This window comes from Diabrotica virgifera, chromosome 2, assembly GCF_917563875.1.
Source record: "Diabrotica virgifera virgifera chromosome 2, PGI_DIABVI_V3a".
NCBI lineage: Eukaryota > Metazoa > Arthropoda > Insecta > Coleoptera > Chrysomelidae > Diabrotica > Diabrotica virgifera.
In genome coordinates, this window is record NC_065444.1 from 162,128,636 (window position 1) to 162,145,448 (window position 16,813).

Genomic DNA, 16,813 nt, shown 5'->3' on the forward strand with positions numbered 1-16,813 from the left:
GGTCCCTTTTTGTTTTTGCAAAAAAAATCGGGAAAACCACCCCCTAATTAGCAACTTAAATGAAATTAATCGTTACCGCTCCACAAATTATTTTACTTATATTGTGTTTATATGATCTGTAAGTTTCATCGGTTCAAAGTGCTTATTTTTGAAAAAATTTGGTTTCAAAGAAAAATTTTTAAAAATTTAAATTTGGAAAAATATGCTTTTTTCAAAATAACTTAAAAATTGTTAGAGATACCAAAAATCTCGAAAAACAGAAAAAAGTCAGATTTGCTTTTCTGAATATCATGTATTTTTTTGTTTTTATGTTAGACAAAAATTGATTAAGATTTGGTGTTTCTAAATTTGCATACACTCGTGATCAGTGACTCGTTCAACCCCTTTTAACTACAGCCCTTTCAATAATAAGGACTTTGAACCGATGAAACTTACAGATCATATAAACAATATATACAAGAGTCAAGAAACTTGTGAAGTCGTAAGATTAAGCTCATTTAAGATACTAATTAGGAAGTGATTTTCTCGATTTTTTTACCAAAACCAAAAGGAATTAACTTTATTTTGAGCGTAACTTGTTTAATTTTGATGTTACATTTTTTTGTAGAACAAAAATAAAGCTTTTTTTAAACACTTTAAACAAGTTGTAATAAGTTTTCCCCGAAATGTGCTTCATTTTTGGTTATTTCACGTTAAAATATTCCATTTGAAATTTGACGAATATGAACCTATTTTTCATTCGCTATAACTCTGCTTCTACTAGGTATAGAGACGTGATATATACACCATTTTTTTAAGTTTTTTACAGGCTATATTTTTGCTAGGAATGTTTTTTTGACAAAATACTTACTATTTGAGTTATTTGCGAAAAACCGTCTAAAAGCGTGGTTATTTTGTTGAAAAAATGAACATATTCACTGCCAAATAACTCGAAAAGTATTGACTTAGTGAAAAAACCCTATAGAACAAAAGTTACTTAAAATTAGCCAGTTTATCCATTTCCTGACTTTCTTTGGACAAATATTTTTTCACACCCAAGAGGGGGTGAAATCCACCCCTGGGGCAAAAGCACATATCGGCACAATATAACTTTTTCCACCTACCTCTACCGAAAGTATACTTTTCCGGACCTGATTGTAGGGAGCAAAGTTGTACTTTTCCTCCCTAGGGAGGAAAATATTTTTCCTCCCTAGGGAGGAAAAGTAAAAGTGACGTCATAATATTTCATTCATGAAATATAACTTATTGACGCCCTGTATAATATCTATTTTCTATTACGGAGTATCTATACATTTTAACGTTTATTTATAAAACATCCTGTATTTTGCAGAATGGTAAAAAACAGTAAATTGTTATTTTTATTTAACAATGTTTACATTAATAATTTGACTTATATTTGACAGCTGACAGTTATATTGTACCTACTTGTTGTTTTAGTTCTAATAAATTTTGTTGGTTAGTTACATAAATAAATTAAGTAAAAATGACAAAATGACTTGTTATTTGAGGAAGGTGGAAAAACCATATGTATAACATGGGAGTAAAGTGCCTTTTCCTCCCTTGAATGATTACTGCCCTCCGCTACGCGTCGGGCAGTAAACTTCATTCTCGGGAGGAAAAGTTACACTTTCCTCCCTTGTTATACAAATAGCTATTTTTCTTTGACTTGTTAGCTATGTGTATGCCAAATTTCATGTCAATCTAAGCGGTTCTTTAAAATTTAGAGGTCTTGCAATATTTTACCGTTAAAGAACGGACTAATTAATTTTTTAAGATTTGGTAATTTTTTAAAGACTCTTAGAAAAAATATTGTTCCTAACTCTTGCAGAAAGTCTCTTTTCCGCACTCGACTGCTTGCCGAACTCACGCTTCGCGTCGTTCGGCAAACTGCAGTCGCGTGCGGAAAAGAATGACTTTCTGCACTTGTTAGGAAAATAACTATTATCTGCACATTTGTACTAAGGCAGTGGTCGGCAAAGTGCGGCTCCAGAGCCGCATGTGGCTCTTTGGCTCATTAAGTGCGGCTCTGGTACAAATAATATCCACGGAAAGCACAATAATATTTGTATTAACAAAAAACTTGGTAAGGGCTATCCCACGAATATACGACTGTCTTGGATTATCGCGACAACGAATATTTTAGTGCGCAACATAAGGAGTGCGAAAGTAAATCGCTTTAATAATTGTTCCAATAAACAAAAATGTATTTTGCAATTTACTTTCGTTCTTCATAATTTGCACAGTAAAATATTGGTTGTCGAGATAATCCACAACAGTCGTATGTTCGTGGAATAGGGTATAGGAAAAAATTACATCTTATTTTGACAAATTAGCATTTGCAATCTTTAGCATTTGTAAAAAATCCTCGTGATGCTACGATAACCGAGATGGAATTTTCTCCTTTTGAAATTGACACTGGTAGCTTTGAAGTACAATAATTGCTGAATTTAAAAAACAAGGAAGTAGTACATGTGGCGTTCTAAATTCGAACATATTTGTGTTGAATTGGAAATATTGAAGAAGAAAAAATGTGATCTTAGAAATTGAAGACATGATCATTTTCAACTCTTGGAATAGCATTTCTGATTCTTACGATCAGCTGAAAAAGCTCGAGTTTGATGTTCTTTCCCTTTTTGTTTCTACATATCAATAATGTATCAAAAAACTTAAATTTTGCGATAAAAATTATTTAAAAAAATACAATGTTATAGGAAATAAAAACCCTACAAAATGAAAGAAAATAGGAGTTTCTATGGAGAAACAAAAATATTGGCAAGAAACGAAAAAACACGTTTTAATTTTTTGGGGGGTTATGAATAGGGCTAGGGGTCTAAAAATTGAATACTTTTTGATGCGAAACCACATTGTATTTTTATTTTTGGAATATCGCTGGGGCAATTTTGCACTATCGTAACCGGCTAACCCCTATAGTTTTATTTAGTGTACATACCTACTATGTATTTATTTTTAATAAAAGTTCACTGAACAAGCAGATTTGGCTTCCAATTTGTTTTTCAATTGTTATAATATTCATATTTGGCTCTTTGGCTAATAAGTTTGCCGACCACTGTACTAAGGTAAGTTAGGTTAAATCGAACTATTTTTGGTCCCAGAATATGTGATTAAATTTATGACTTGTATTTTTGTTACACCCTGTATATGTTAATTAATTTTATAATAAAAAATAAGTATACAGTTGAGTCCGCGAATCTTTACCCGTGCGTCATCATTTAAAGCATACGAAATAAGTCGATGATAAGTCGGAAATTGAAATTTACTAAACGCAACAGCAAGTCACTTACTGTCACTTGCTGTTGCGTTTAGTAAATTTCAATTTCCGGCTTATCATCAACTTATTTCGTATGACGAGGAAAACAACGAAAAGCCCCAGATGCAAAGTTTACTACCTTTTAAACAATTAGAATAATTGAAATAAAAATATAATAAACAATATTTTAAATCCAAGACTTTTCGTTAATAAACTGCTTTCTGGCTGCATCCCATATCTCCGGATTTTACAATATATAATTACAAGAGACGACTAAAGTAGGAGAAAGCAAATAGAGGACGCTTAGGCCACGCATTTACCTTCCCTTCGTCAAGGAAAAGGACCGAAAGACAGTTTCTAAATACTCAAACTGAGTAAAAATGAAAAAGATAAAAAAGATCAAGGCAGGTTTTGTTTATATTTGATTCAGAGTTGGACCACCATCTCCATATAGCTATTTCAGCATCCTTATGCCTCATCGGTGATGATGCTGAAACCTGCCTTGATCTTTTTGATCTTATTTCGTATGCTTTAAATGATGACGCACGGGTAAAGATTCGCGGACTCATCTGTAGACTATGGTGCAAATGGAATGAATAAATTCGTTATTTTGTAAACCGTACCTACTTTAAGTTAAAATCCCAAAACAGGTCGATATCCGTTTTTAAATTATGATATTTTTGTATATAATAATATATCATACTGGTGACGTCATCCATCTGTGCGTGATGACGTAATTGATGATTTTTTTAAAAGCGAATAGGAGTTGTGTGCTAGCTCATTTGAAAGACTATTCAATTCCCTATTCAATAATATAAACATTTACAATATAATTATTTATACAGAGTGTCCAAAAGAAATTTTAAATTAAATTAATTGACACAAAAAAGAATGTATATAATTTATATAATTCAAAATACATTTAACTGTTGCCAGAAATCAGAAAAAAATGTTTATTTTGCAAATAAACATTGCTTTTCGCTTAAGGCGATGGGTACGTAGTTTCTGCTCCAATACTATTCAAATAGGATTCATTTTTTTCGAATCCTGAGAAAACTAATAAGTATTTTTGAAAAATTTAAAAGCATAATGAAAGATTGCGTTATTAGCGAGGGCCGAAATTTCCTGAGAACTTCTATACCGTTTATTTTAAGTTACAGGGGTAAAAACTAAGAGAAAATTTAGTGTGATTTTTAATTTCAAATATCTCATTCAAAATAAACTTTTTATTTATCCTAAGGGACTTTTGGCCCTCGGTAATAATTTAGTCTTTGAGTCTACGTTTAAATTTTTCATAAATATTTATGGCTTTTTTCAGAATTAAAAAAAACGAACACAATGTCGCTGGTAATATTTTTCAAATCTATTTTGTCCGTCAGACAGTGGCAATTTTAAATATTTGACATGACATCGGGAATATTTTGAGTTGGTGGTTAAATAATATTGATAGTGTATTTGATAAATAATTGATTTTAGACGTGAACTTAATAAAAAGTTATTTATTGTTTATTATTTGTGAAAGATCCAAGCAAAGAATACACCAGGATATATCCAGTGATCCAAGTATTTTGTTGTTAAAACTGTTTAAAATTTTAAGAGTTTCTTAGTAACGATATATTATTAAAAAATCACTTTATCACTTTTCCTCTTTTCTCGATTGATTATTAGTTTTTGTTGTACAGTAGATAATTTATTACAATCACTGAATAGATAGTTAGTAAAAAAATTATCATATTAATTAACTGGATTAATAATTAAGGCAATTATGCCTGGTTGCACCAACAGATCTTAAGCTCCAGCTTAGCTAAGCTCTACTTATAGATAGGGCCTCTTTGAGTATCACTTACGTTGCATCAGAATTTTAGATTCTTACCTTATCATCAATTATATCTATTATTATATTATGGTATTCTTATTGTTATATATTTATTATAATTATATTATATTAATTCTTATGATATTATCGACTTAAGCTTAAGATCTGTTGGTGCAACCGGGCATAATGCCTGGTTGCACCAACAGATCTTAAGCTCCAGCTTAGCTAAGCTCTACTTGTAGATAGGGCCTCCTTGAATATCACTTACGTTGCAGCATAATTTTAGATTCTTGCCTTATTATCAATTATATCTATTATTATATTATGGTATTCTTATTGTAATATATTATAATTATATTATATTAATTCTTATGATATTCTCGACTTAAGCTTAAGATCTGTTGGTGCAACCGGGCATAAATTATACAAGTAACAGTTATCCAAGAATATTCAGAAGCCATCTTTAAAGTTAATGATGACATTGTCAAGTAAAGTTTACATATCCATACCAGTGAGAATTTTACTACACTTAATTTGCCGTGTAAAGACAGAAAAAGTAAAGATAGCCGTAAAATATTTGCGAATTATGTACCGATGGCCTTAAATTAAATGTTCAAACTTCGAAGACTCAGGAAAAGCAGTGTTTATTTGTGAAATAAACATTTTTATAATTTCTGACAACGGTAAAACGTATTTTGAATTAAATAAATTACCTACATTCTTCTATTTTGTCAATTAATTTAATTCAAAGTTTTTTTAAAAACCTGTATAAATAATTATGTAAATGTTTATATTACTGAATAGGGAATGGAACAACCTTTCAAAGGAGCTCACACACGACCTTTATTCTCATTCAAAAAATCATCGATTACGTCATCACGCCCAGCTGGATGACGTCACTAGTATGATATATATGACAAAATATCATAATTTAAAAATAAAAATTAACCCGTTTCGGTATTTTCCTTTAAAGTCGCTGGTTTACGAAATAACTAATTTATTCCTCTCTTTGGCACCATACTGTATGGTAATAATATTACCATACAGTATGGTGCAAAAGAAAAGAATAAATATTATGTATATTACCATTGATTATTACTTTTAATATACTTGTTCCATTTTATCTTTGCACACGCGTCATGATTCATTTTCAAACAAATTAAATAAAAACATAAAGTGAAACGTACGTTGATGTGTAGATATAGTATATAGTGACCAATATACAAAATGTATATACACATCGACGTACGTTTCACTTTATGTTTTTATTTAATTTGTTTGAAAATGAATCGTGACGCATGGGCAAAGTTAAAATGGACCAACTTTATATATTACCTACAAACATATTTAAATAAAAATGAATTGCAAACTCAATTCTCAAATTAGTCCAAACTATTTGGGAGGTATTGTTAGACAAGCCAGAATAGGGAGTTTTGCTTCATTGTAAGTGTATTTAAAATGGTACACAGCCAACTACTGGGATTTTCTCTTTTAATTTTTAATTCACATAACATTGAGATTTTTCAGAATAATGAAAGGCTAATAAGATTTGGTATCTATAGAAATAAAGACGTAAAACAAGCATTAAATATTTATTAGATCAATCAGAAAAATAAAGAATATAGAACAAAATAAAATAAAAAAAAATGATATAAATAGTGGCGTTTAAATGGTTATGAGGCTCATTTTATTATTGTTTACTATTTTTAATGTAAATAAACAACAATTTGAGTTAAAATTACGTTTATTTTCACGTTTGGATTTTCATTGTTAAATCCCATTAAAAATATTACAAAACATGCAAACGGAATGGACGGAAATCGACCAACTACAATCACAACACCTACAGCTCCCGGACCGAACCATGATCGGTGAGAGAAATTCTGTCTGCGTAAAGTTTAGATGGGTGTACGACCATCGGCCATGGTTCGGTCCCAAAGCTGTACAATATTGAGAAAATCAAAACAGAAATTAATAATTAAACAGACCATACCTTGGTGAACATCTTTTGTGCTTTAAATTGGGTGTAAAATCGGAAACAGATGAAGAAGAAACTAGATCTTTTTCTGCTACTGCTCGCACTTTTCTGTTTCTTACATTAAAAACAGCGTGAGGTAATCTAGAACATAAAAATAATATGTTAATATTACCTATTTACCATGAAATGCCTAAAACGAATAATGCATTCGTATTATTTTTTATCATTAACCCATTAGAGCCCAGTGTCCTCGTTTGAGGACGGTTTGTTTAGGTGGGGATAAAACAATTTCTGGGTGAATGTTTTGTGATTGCCTACCTCTACCTCAGTGGTTTAGTAGAAGCACTACCCATAAGTGTATGTATTCATGCTTTATTTTTATTTGACGAAATACTAGCCCAAGGCAAAAAGTACGATTTTTAAGTTTACTGAACTATACTTACATCGGTGTGCATAAGGTTTTTTATATACAAAGGTAAGTTCTAAAAATTTGTATTTTTTATTAGGTTAAATCCACAACTTGCACAAAAAAATACAAAAATGGCTACCCAGTAAAAAAAATGTTAAAAAAATTATAAGAGTAATATGCGTCCTCAAATGAGAACGCTGGGCAAATTCATATATTTTGTGTAAAAAGTATACATTAGCATTTTTAATAAATAATTATTTTCTTCAATTCTAGGATGAGACAAAAATATTTATTAGAGAAAATATTTAGAGAAAACCGAACTGCAAAGTGTCCTACCAAACAATAAAAATACCTAGAACAGAAGCCTTGAGGTGCATATGGCTGGTGCTTTGACAACAACAATACAGTAAATGTGTTTCTATTGGAACCAATTATTGGAACCAAGTTGGACTAACTTGGAGTTCTCACCCACCAGCAATGGAGTAACAAGGAAAAAAAGAAAGTATAAGTTTCCCAACTATCCGCTATTTCCAATATATGGGTGGCGTGGATCACCATGACTGGTTGTAAAAAAAACACCATAAATGAGAGAGGAAAAAATGGTATTAGTGTCTTATTACACGAATGATAGATATGGCTATCGTAAATGGGTGCGTGCTATACAACATGATACATAAGGGAAAATATATCAATCAAAGAATTTAGGCGACAAGTAGCTTATTCATATCTAAAAATTGGACATGACGTAAAAATAAGCAAAGGTCGTCCATTTAGCCTTTCAAGTACATCAAGAAGCAATATCTCTGAAGACATTAGATATGATAGGAAAAACCACATTGTAGCAAAACGAGAAAAACAACGAATATGTCAAAATCGAAACTATACGTCAAAACCGCGAACATATTGCCAGAAAGGTAATGTAACGCTTTGCGTGTCGATTTGTTTTGAACAATTTCATAAAAAAAGTATAGGATTTATATTCATATCTTTTAACTCCATAGTATATAATATGAATATAATTTGAAAAACTACTAAATAAACTTATTTTGCTAAACTAAATTTTGTCATTAATTTCATAGTAATTGAGCCCAGCTTCCTCAAATAAAGAGAGTTGTTTTTTCAAAAATCTGAAAACAAAAAACAAAAACTTTGATAGGACTTTGATAGGATTAAGGAACTAAGGGAAGAAAACGATCATATAAAAAAAGGAAAATAAGGATCTGAAGCAAAAAATGGACAAAATCGAGAAGAGAATGGATAAAATGGAAAAAGAAAAGAGAAGAAAAAATGTAATCATACAAGGAATGGACATAAATACATACGATCAGAATATATTAAAGAAAATGATAGAGGATTTCTGCGCTAAAACACTGCAGGTGGAAATAAATATTAAGGGGGCAACAAAGTAAGGAAATAAAACCTGTCTGGTGGAACTGAAGAATGCAACTGATAAAGAAAAGATAATGGTAAATAAAAATAAATTACAAAAGGTTGGCCAGGAAAATATATACATTAATGAGGATATTATGAATAAAATAGAAAGGGAAATACAAGGAAGAATAAGAAAACGAGCAAAGAAAGAGAAAGAAGAAGGAAAGAATGTAAAAATTGGTTTCCAGAAACTGGCAGTAAACGACGAAGTCTGGAAGTGGAACGCCAAGGTGAACCGCTTTGAGGTGCAGCAAAGTTCAAAAAACTGAAAACGGTATGTAACAGTAAAACGACAGAGGCAACGATTAAGGCAAATGATAAATATATACGAAAAATAATTTTTGGAACTTGGAATGTTAGAGGGACGTATGGTGCAGGCAATCTGAAAGAACTAGTAAGAGAAGTCAAGAAATATAAATTGGACCTGCTTGCAGTACAAGAAACCAAACAATTAGGAACTGAAATAGGTAGTGGATGTAGAGGGCACAACCTGTTTTAAAAGTGGTTGAAAAGACAGAACCAGAGGAACAGGTTTCATACTACAGTAAAACTTGAAATCAAGGGTAACAGCTTTTAAGCCTATATCTGACAGACTGTGTTCTTTAAGAATGAAAGGGGAAAGAAGAAATATAAGCATTATAAATGTGCATGCTCCCATAGAAGATGCGGATAAGGATGAGAAAGACATGTTCTCTGAGCAACTAGAGGAGGAATACGAAAAAACACCGAAATACGATATGAAAATAATAATGGGCGATTTCAACTCAAAGATTGGAAAAGAAGATATATATGAGAACATAGTAGGGAAACATAGCAAACATGATATAACAAATAATAAAGGGCACCGAGTAGTATGTTTTGCAATGGAGAGAAATATGGGAATAAGAAGTACACAACTGCGCCGGAACGAAATCCACAAAGGGACATGGAAGTCGCCCGACGGAAAAACAATTAACCAAATAGATCATGTAGTAATAGAAAAAATGCTATTAAAAGAAAATTATTAACTATTAAAAAGAGCTAGACAAATAATGCTATTAAAAGAAAATGAGAATAACAGAAATGTGTATAGGGACGCAAGAAGGGAAATGGAAAGACAATGTAGGAGAAAGAAGAGAATATCCAAAGAAGGTAAGCTAAAGGAAATTGAAGAAAAATTTCAAACTAAATAAATAAGGTCATTTTACCAAGAGGTTAAAAGAATGGTATATTTTCTCCATACATAAAACTTAAAACAAAACAAACCCCAACAATTACAGGGGAATATGCATTACACCTTCTGTGGGTAGGTTGTATGGAAAAATGATTGAAGAAATGATGGATGAACAGTTGTGAACTTCAGAAGAATAGAGTGGGTTTTTTCCCGAACGCTCATGAACTAATAATAAATATTTTCTAAAAAACATACCATAAAAAAAACAAATAATAGCATTTAACTCTGAATTACACATTATAATCGTAGACCTCCGAAATGCCTATGATAATGTCCCCGTCAACAACCTGAGGAAAGCAATGGAAAATCATGGAGTACAGCTGCATAAATGCAGTCAAATCACTTTAAGAAAACAATGAATGTAGAAGTAAAAACGGACAAAGCTACTGAGAACCGTTTAAGTTCTATAAAGAAATGCCTTCCACAAGAATGATCACAGATCTTATTTAAACTGTATACCTATAGATAGACGAAATACCAGAAAACAGGAACAACAAATAAGGAGAGATAGGAGTAAAAACTGACTACAACTATATCCATAGTCTTTTGTTTGCCGATGATCAAACAATTTTAGCAGAAGGCTAATGATTGTGTTTAACTAATGGTGCCACAATGATAATTTAATTGGAACGTCCACAAAAGTTTGGGAGGTTTAAGGGAAAAAAACCCCCATAAAATTTTTAGGGGGTGTACAAATTTCACTATAATTTTTTAAGATGTTCCTGTCATAAGAATTTCACATGTCGGTTTTCAATAAGGAACCTCAAATAGTTTTCGATATATTGGAAAAAATTGATTTTTATTTTGTAACTTCAAAGGGCTATGACTTATGTGCACATTTTGTACTACGGTAAGTTAGGTTCAATTGAACTATTTTTGGTCCCAGAATATGCGACTTAATTTATGACCTGTATTTTTGTTACACCCTGTATTATAGGAACTACATTAAACAAACAATTGAATGGATAATACTTGTAACTTTAACAAATACAAGATCATTTGAAATGGATATATATGTAGTAATAGATAAGGCGAAAACGGCGGGTTCGTTGGAAAAAATATTCCCATGAGATTTTTTTGCATAACCACATTCGTGAGACAACCCACAATAAGGTTCAGGAAGTCGCCCACGCGAAAAGTGGTCCAAATTTTATTTGGACCAAAACAATTTATTTTTAATCAAATTGCAAAAATGAATATTGGAATAAAAAAGGTCTCTTGTAACTTTTTTCTTAAGTTGATCGTGTTCGAGTTATAAGCAATTTAAAATTTGGAAAACGCGAAAATAGCCATTTTTAAGACGTGAAAACTCGGTTAAATAGTATGATAGAATTGATTCAAAAAATGACATAACCCAGACATCCAAAGTGAAAGTTATCCTCCAACACCAAATTGTTCTATATAGTCCGTATAATGTTCAGAAAAAGTCACACTTTTTTGAGCGTCGGGTTTGGGGGAGAGGGGGGAGAAGTTGGTAAATTCGTAGTTTTTTACGTTTTTCGTCAATATTTCTAAAACTATGAGGTTTAGCATGAACAACCTTCTGTACAAAAATGTTCTGCATTAAATTTGAAATAAAAAAGGCCCTATACATAATCCTTCTAAAATGAACGGTTCCAAAGTTACGGAGGTAGTATATTATAATTGGTCCAAAAAAGGCCTAACCCAGACATCCAAAGTAAAGGTTTTCCTCCAACACCAAATTGTTCTATATGGTCCACATATTGGGCAGTAAAAGGTTACACCATTTTGAGCGTCCGGTTTGGGGGAGAAGTTGGTAAATTAGTAGTTTCTTTACGATTTTCGTCAATATTTCTAAAACTTTGTTTAAGCGTAAACAATGTTCTATACAAAAACGTTCTACATTAAATTTAAAACTAAAATGGTCCTATCGATAATTGTTATAAAATCAACGGTTCCAGAGTTACGGAGGGTGAAATGTGGAGGTTTTCGATACTTTTTATATTTTTTGGGCAATTGATGATGATTTTGGGTGGTGAAGTTGACGTTTCTTCAAGGGCTCAGCACTAACATACCATCGGCCACTGATATAGCAAATCCTGTTAAAGAAAATTTCTTTCAATCAGTAAAAATATTATAAATTGCCCAATTAATATAAAAAGTATCGAAAACCTCCACTTTCACCCTCCGTAACTCTGGAATCGTTGATTTTATAACAATTATGTATAGGACCTTTTTTATTTTAAATTTGATGTAGAACATTTTTGTATAAAACATTGTTTACGCTAAAGCATATTTTTAGAAATATTGACGAAAAAAAATTACTAATTTGCCGATTTCTCCCCTATCTCCCCCCCCCAAACCGGACGCTCAAAATGGTGTAAATTTTAAAATGGTTAATGGTGTAAAATGGTTAATGTCTGGGTTAGGCCTTTTTTGGACCAATTATACTATACTACCTCCGTAACTTTGGAACCGTTCATTTTAGAAGCAGTATGCATAGGACCTTTTTTGTTTAAAATTTAATATAGAACATTTTTGTATAGAAAGTTGTTCATGCTAAACCGCATATTTTTAGAAATATTGACGAAAAACTTAAAAAACTACGAATTTACCGATTTCTCCCTCCTCTGTCCCCCAAACCCGACGCTCAAAATGCTGTGACTTTTTTCTGAACATTATGTGGACCATATAGAACAATTTGATGTTGGAGGATAACTTTCACTTTGGATTTCTGGGTTTGGATCTACATAGTTATACCCAGTGCTGTTGTTGTGACGGTACGCGCCGGTACGCCGTACCGGCACCTCTTGGGATAAAAAATAAAAGAAAACAACCAAATTATAGACAAATTCCTGAATTTTTTCCTTGCTCCCAAATAGCTTTAAAGCGCCCTTATTGAGGATAAATTTAAAAAGTTTTCCCGGGGCAGACCCCCTTATGAACCCTCCCAGACCCCCGGAACATTGCGTACCGGAACCTCTATTGTTACAAAAAAGCACTGGTTATACCATACTATAAAAATTATTATTTAGAAAGTCAGAAAGTGACTGAATAAAATTTAAAGCCTCACCTACATGATCCTAAAGAAATTTGTCATTAATTTATTACTAAGCGGTTATTTTTAATTATTAATAATGAGCGATAAGATCGTATTGACGCGGCTGTAAATGTGAGTGCGAGGGAGATGCGCCATTGGACTGCCTGAATGGCATCTCTTTCGCACTTATTATGGACGGACGCCTAATACGTGCATGGCGCTCATTATTATAACTTAAAAATAACAACTTAGTAATCAAATAATGACAAAAATTCAAGATCTTGTAGGGGGGGATTTAAACTTTGATTTTTGACTTTCATAGTAATATCTTTTAACCGAGTTATTAAGCCTTGAAAATCGCCATTTTTCGTTTTTTTTTTCAATTTTAAAATGCGTTTACCTCGAAAACGATCAACTTTAGAGAAAAATATAAGAGACCTTTTTTATCCAGAATGGTCCAAAAAACCAAAAAAAAAATTTGTCCGTGCCGAAAATATTGATTTTTGCAATTTGATTAAAAAAAAGTGCTTAAAAAAATTTGGACCACTTTTCGCGTGGGCGACTTCTTGAATCTAATTCTGGAATGTCTCACGAATGTGATTATGCAAAAAATCTCATGGGTTATTTTCCCCAAAGAACCCGCGGTTTTCGCTTTGTCTATAAAAAAATAAAAAACAGAAAGACAATAATCCAACAATTACGCTTGATTATATGGAGCGACGATTTTACAAGCAAAACCAAGCAACAAAAATCTTTAAAACAATAATGGAACGCTGCTCACGATACGGTTCAGAGATACGGGAAATAAAACGGGAAAATAAAAGCAGCACAGAAAAAAAGATTAACAAATAAAGAAAATAATAACGATCCAAATATTAAAATAATGAAACGGTAAGAAAGTAGAAAAGGCAGACAAGTTCACATATCTGGGATCGGTCATGGAAAAGAGCCGGGGGTAAAAAGGATATAAAACGAGAATAATAAAGGCTCAGCATGCATTCAATGTTTAAATACAATTTGGCAAAGAACCGAAATATCGGAAACACCAAAAATTAAAACCTTTAATGGTTGCATCAAAAAAACAGAAATAATACGAAAATACAATAATTAATAATAAAATATAAAAAAAAAATTTTTAGGAGACGCTTTTCTTTAGTTACGAGTGACTAGAATTAAAAATATTATAAAAAAATCAACTAAAAAGCAAAAAATAAAAAAATTCAAACACATTCGTTAAAAAAAAGCATGAGGCGAAAACCGTTTATTCGATGAAGATGCGCGCCACGCTTTTCTTTAACGAATGTGTTTGAATTTTTTTATTTTTTGCTTTTTAGTTGATTTTTTTATAATATTTTTTATTTTAGTCACTCGTAACTAAAGAAAAGCGTTTCCTAAAAATTTTTTTTATATTTTTTTATTTTTTACTTTTTAGTCTTAAAGTTTTCAAACATTAAAATATATCATCATGTGTATTAAAATATATGTATAAAACATAATATGATTAACAAACATGAAAATTAGTCGGAATCGGCAAAAAAATGTAATCTCTATTGTTTATTTATGAAGCATAATGTAAACAATTAACGTAAAAAGTGAAATTATGTATAGTTCATATAACTAGCTACAATCTCTAAAACTTTCAAGTTTCTTCATGGTAAAAAACGAGGGAATTTAAGCATTTTCCATTAAAATCGTGTTTTTTTATTTAAACAATTAATAAACATAAAAAAAAATTAGTAACCATTCGTGTATTTTTCCTGCGAATGCATATGTCTGCAAATTTTCATTCATTTTCATTGAAGAAAAGGCAGTCAAATTAACGTCTAAATATTTGACACAAACAATTGAACTAAAGAAAAGTGTTTAATAATAAATTACATTCATTCTTCTTTTTTGTCAAATAATTTAATAAAAAAATTGTTTTTGGACACCCTGTACAAATAATTATATAAATTTTTATATTACTGAATAAAGAACTGAATGACCTTTCAAATGAGCTATCGCATGTCCCCTATTCTCATTTAAAAAAATTATCGATTACGTCATCGCGCCCAGATGGATGACGTCACTAGTATGATATATATGTCAAAATATTGTAATTTAAAAATAAAAATCGACCTCTTTCGGGATTTTTCCTTAAAGTCGCCTTTTTACGAAATAACGAATTTATTCCTTTCATTTGCATCATACTGTATAAAAAATATATGAGTGTTCAAAATTTAAAACTTTATTGTTTATTTATGAGGCATTACGTAAACAATTAACGTAAAAAGTGAAATTATGTATAGGTTATATCATTAGCTACAATCCGTAAAAGTTTCAAGTTTCTCCATTGTAAAAAACAAGTGAATTTAGGCCTTTTTCCATTAAAATCGTTTTTTTTTGTTTAAACAATTAATAAACATAAACAAAAATTTTTTGTTGTCTATTCGTGTATTGTTCCCGCGAATGCATATGTCTGCAAATTTTCATTCATTTGCATGGAAGGAAAGGTAGTCAAATTAACATCCAAAAATTTGACGCAATCTATTGAACTAAATAAAAGCGTAAAAAACTGAAAACTTTTGTAAACAAATATTTAAGAAAAATCCTGAGATTATACTGCCTCAACAGAATATCTAATGAGGGAAAAAATGGAAATGGATTGGCCACACTTTCAGGATAGACCAAAGCAATCTAGCGCAAGAAGCACTTGAATACCAACCAAAGGGGACAAGAAAGAGAGGAAGACCAGACAACAGCTAGAAAATAACTACGAGAGAACACGAAAAAAGTGGACTAGTATGGGGTGAAGTCAAAAACAGAGTAAAAAATAGAAGAGATTGGAAGAAAGTAGCACACTGTTTATCCAGAGAATAAACACAAAAGGTGGCGCGGGCAATCAGCAATGTTACACTTTTTACCAAGAAACGGATAAGCGCCCAATAATCCACAAGTAGATATGGCACTAGAGAGGGGTTTTTTTTTTATTTAAGTTACTATACATATTTTGATTGAAATTTAATTTAAATGTGTAAAAATGTGTTGTTTTTTTGTACTTTTTCGCACTGTAAATACTTCACTCGTGTTAGACATTTGAATATTTCTAGTAGTCGATTGAAATGTTACATTTAGTGTGCATTTCTTAGAGGAGTCAATTTTATTTTTTTTAATGTGTAGGGGGGCTCAGTAGAAGCTTAAGTTCAAGTTTTTGGAGTTGAGGCCCTTGTCCCCCGGCCGCCATCTTGGAAAAAGAGGTGCAAAGGGCTTTCGCGCTGTATTTCGTAAACTAGCTACCCTACTGAAAATTTAATTTCACATTAAATGAAGCAAATTAAATTTTCTACAATTTTATGTCTATTACTTTTTATCGTAAAGTGACCAACAAAAAAGTTATAAACAAAAATAAGAGAAAATTTTGTAAGAAATTTCCTTTTGGAAGTTATAACTTTTTTTACGTTCATTTCACAATAAAATAACATCATAGCGATATTGTAGAGGATTTTTCAATAAACAATTTTCACTATAAAGTTGTTTAATTTTATTTATTATCTAGGTTTTACAGCGCTCCAAACTTGACCAGATTCTCGAATTCTCATAGAAAAATAATGCTTTTCTATCTACGAGCGGCATTCCGTTATGCCAACCACGAAAATCAAATTTAAGGTGAATGATCAATTTTGGTCTATTTTTATGTTTTAGAGGTCGCTGAATCCGA

The 16,813-nt window shown here is 31.3% G+C and overlaps 1 protein-coding gene across 1 annotated transcript in view; it reads right to left on the minus strand.

The window, feature by feature from the left end:
* Window positions 1-16,813, minus strand: part of LOC126879697 (uncharacterized) — a 103,955-nt gene that overhangs the window by 76,858 nt on the left and 10,284 nt on the right. The window contains exon 2 of the mRNA XM_050642881.1: window positions 7,078-7,203. Within this exon, the coding sequence (XP_050498838.1) occupies window positions 7,078-7,203 (126 nt within the window). The remainder of the gene's footprint in view (window positions 1-7,077; window positions 7,204-16,813) is intronic.